The 443-nt window shown below is 41.1% G+C and overlaps 1 protein-coding gene across 1 annotated transcript in view; it reads left to right on the top strand.

Moving 5' to 3' along the window:
• The window catches only part of LOC119581951 (dedicator of cytokinesis protein 7-like), a gene marked incomplete in the record, with an annotated part of 118380 nt that extends 117992 nt beyond the window's left edge, over positions 1-388 (top strand). Inside the window, 1 exon segment of the mRNA XM_037930132.1 lies at positions 215-388. Within this exon segment, the coding sequence (XP_037786060.1) occupies positions 215-323 (109 nt within the window).
• Between the last annotated feature and the right edge of the window lie 55 nt (positions 389-443).

Genomic DNA, 443 nt, shown 5'->3' with positions numbered 1-443 from the left:
GTACTCTTGTTAGACATGGGTTTTGGGCTTTTGGTCTCTTTTATTTATATGATAAGTAGTGGAATGCTTAATAACATTGGGATCAGTAAACTTCCTTCCTGTCACTTAACCATAACTTTTATTAAATTACTTTTAAAATTGCTATTTAACTGGTGAATGTGGCCTTATATTTCCAACTGTACATAGTGCTCTGACCTCATAACTCCGACTCTAGAGTGACTTCCTGGCATCACTCTTCTGGGAGCACGAGCTCAGTGGATACTCTGGTGTCGGGAGGCTCTGCAGATTCTGATCCAGGGCTAGCCTCTGGAACGGAATGCTAGGGAGGCTGGCGTGTAGTATTCACACTTTAGTCAGGGTTGCACAGTAAGTAGCTTTGCTTGAGCTTAATGCTTTTTTTTTGACCTGTTACCGTTCTATGTTTATAGCTCTCCCAAATTTTT

This window comes from Penaeus monodon, chromosome 15 (assembly GCF_015228065.2).
Source record: "Penaeus monodon isolate SGIC_2016 chromosome 15, NSTDA_Pmon_1, whole genome shotgun sequence".
Lineage (NCBI taxonomy): Eukaryota > Metazoa > Arthropoda > Malacostraca > Decapoda > Penaeidae > Penaeus > Penaeus monodon.
Note: the sequence above shows the minus strand (reverse complement) of the source record. Positions and strands in the feature narration are given on the sequence as shown.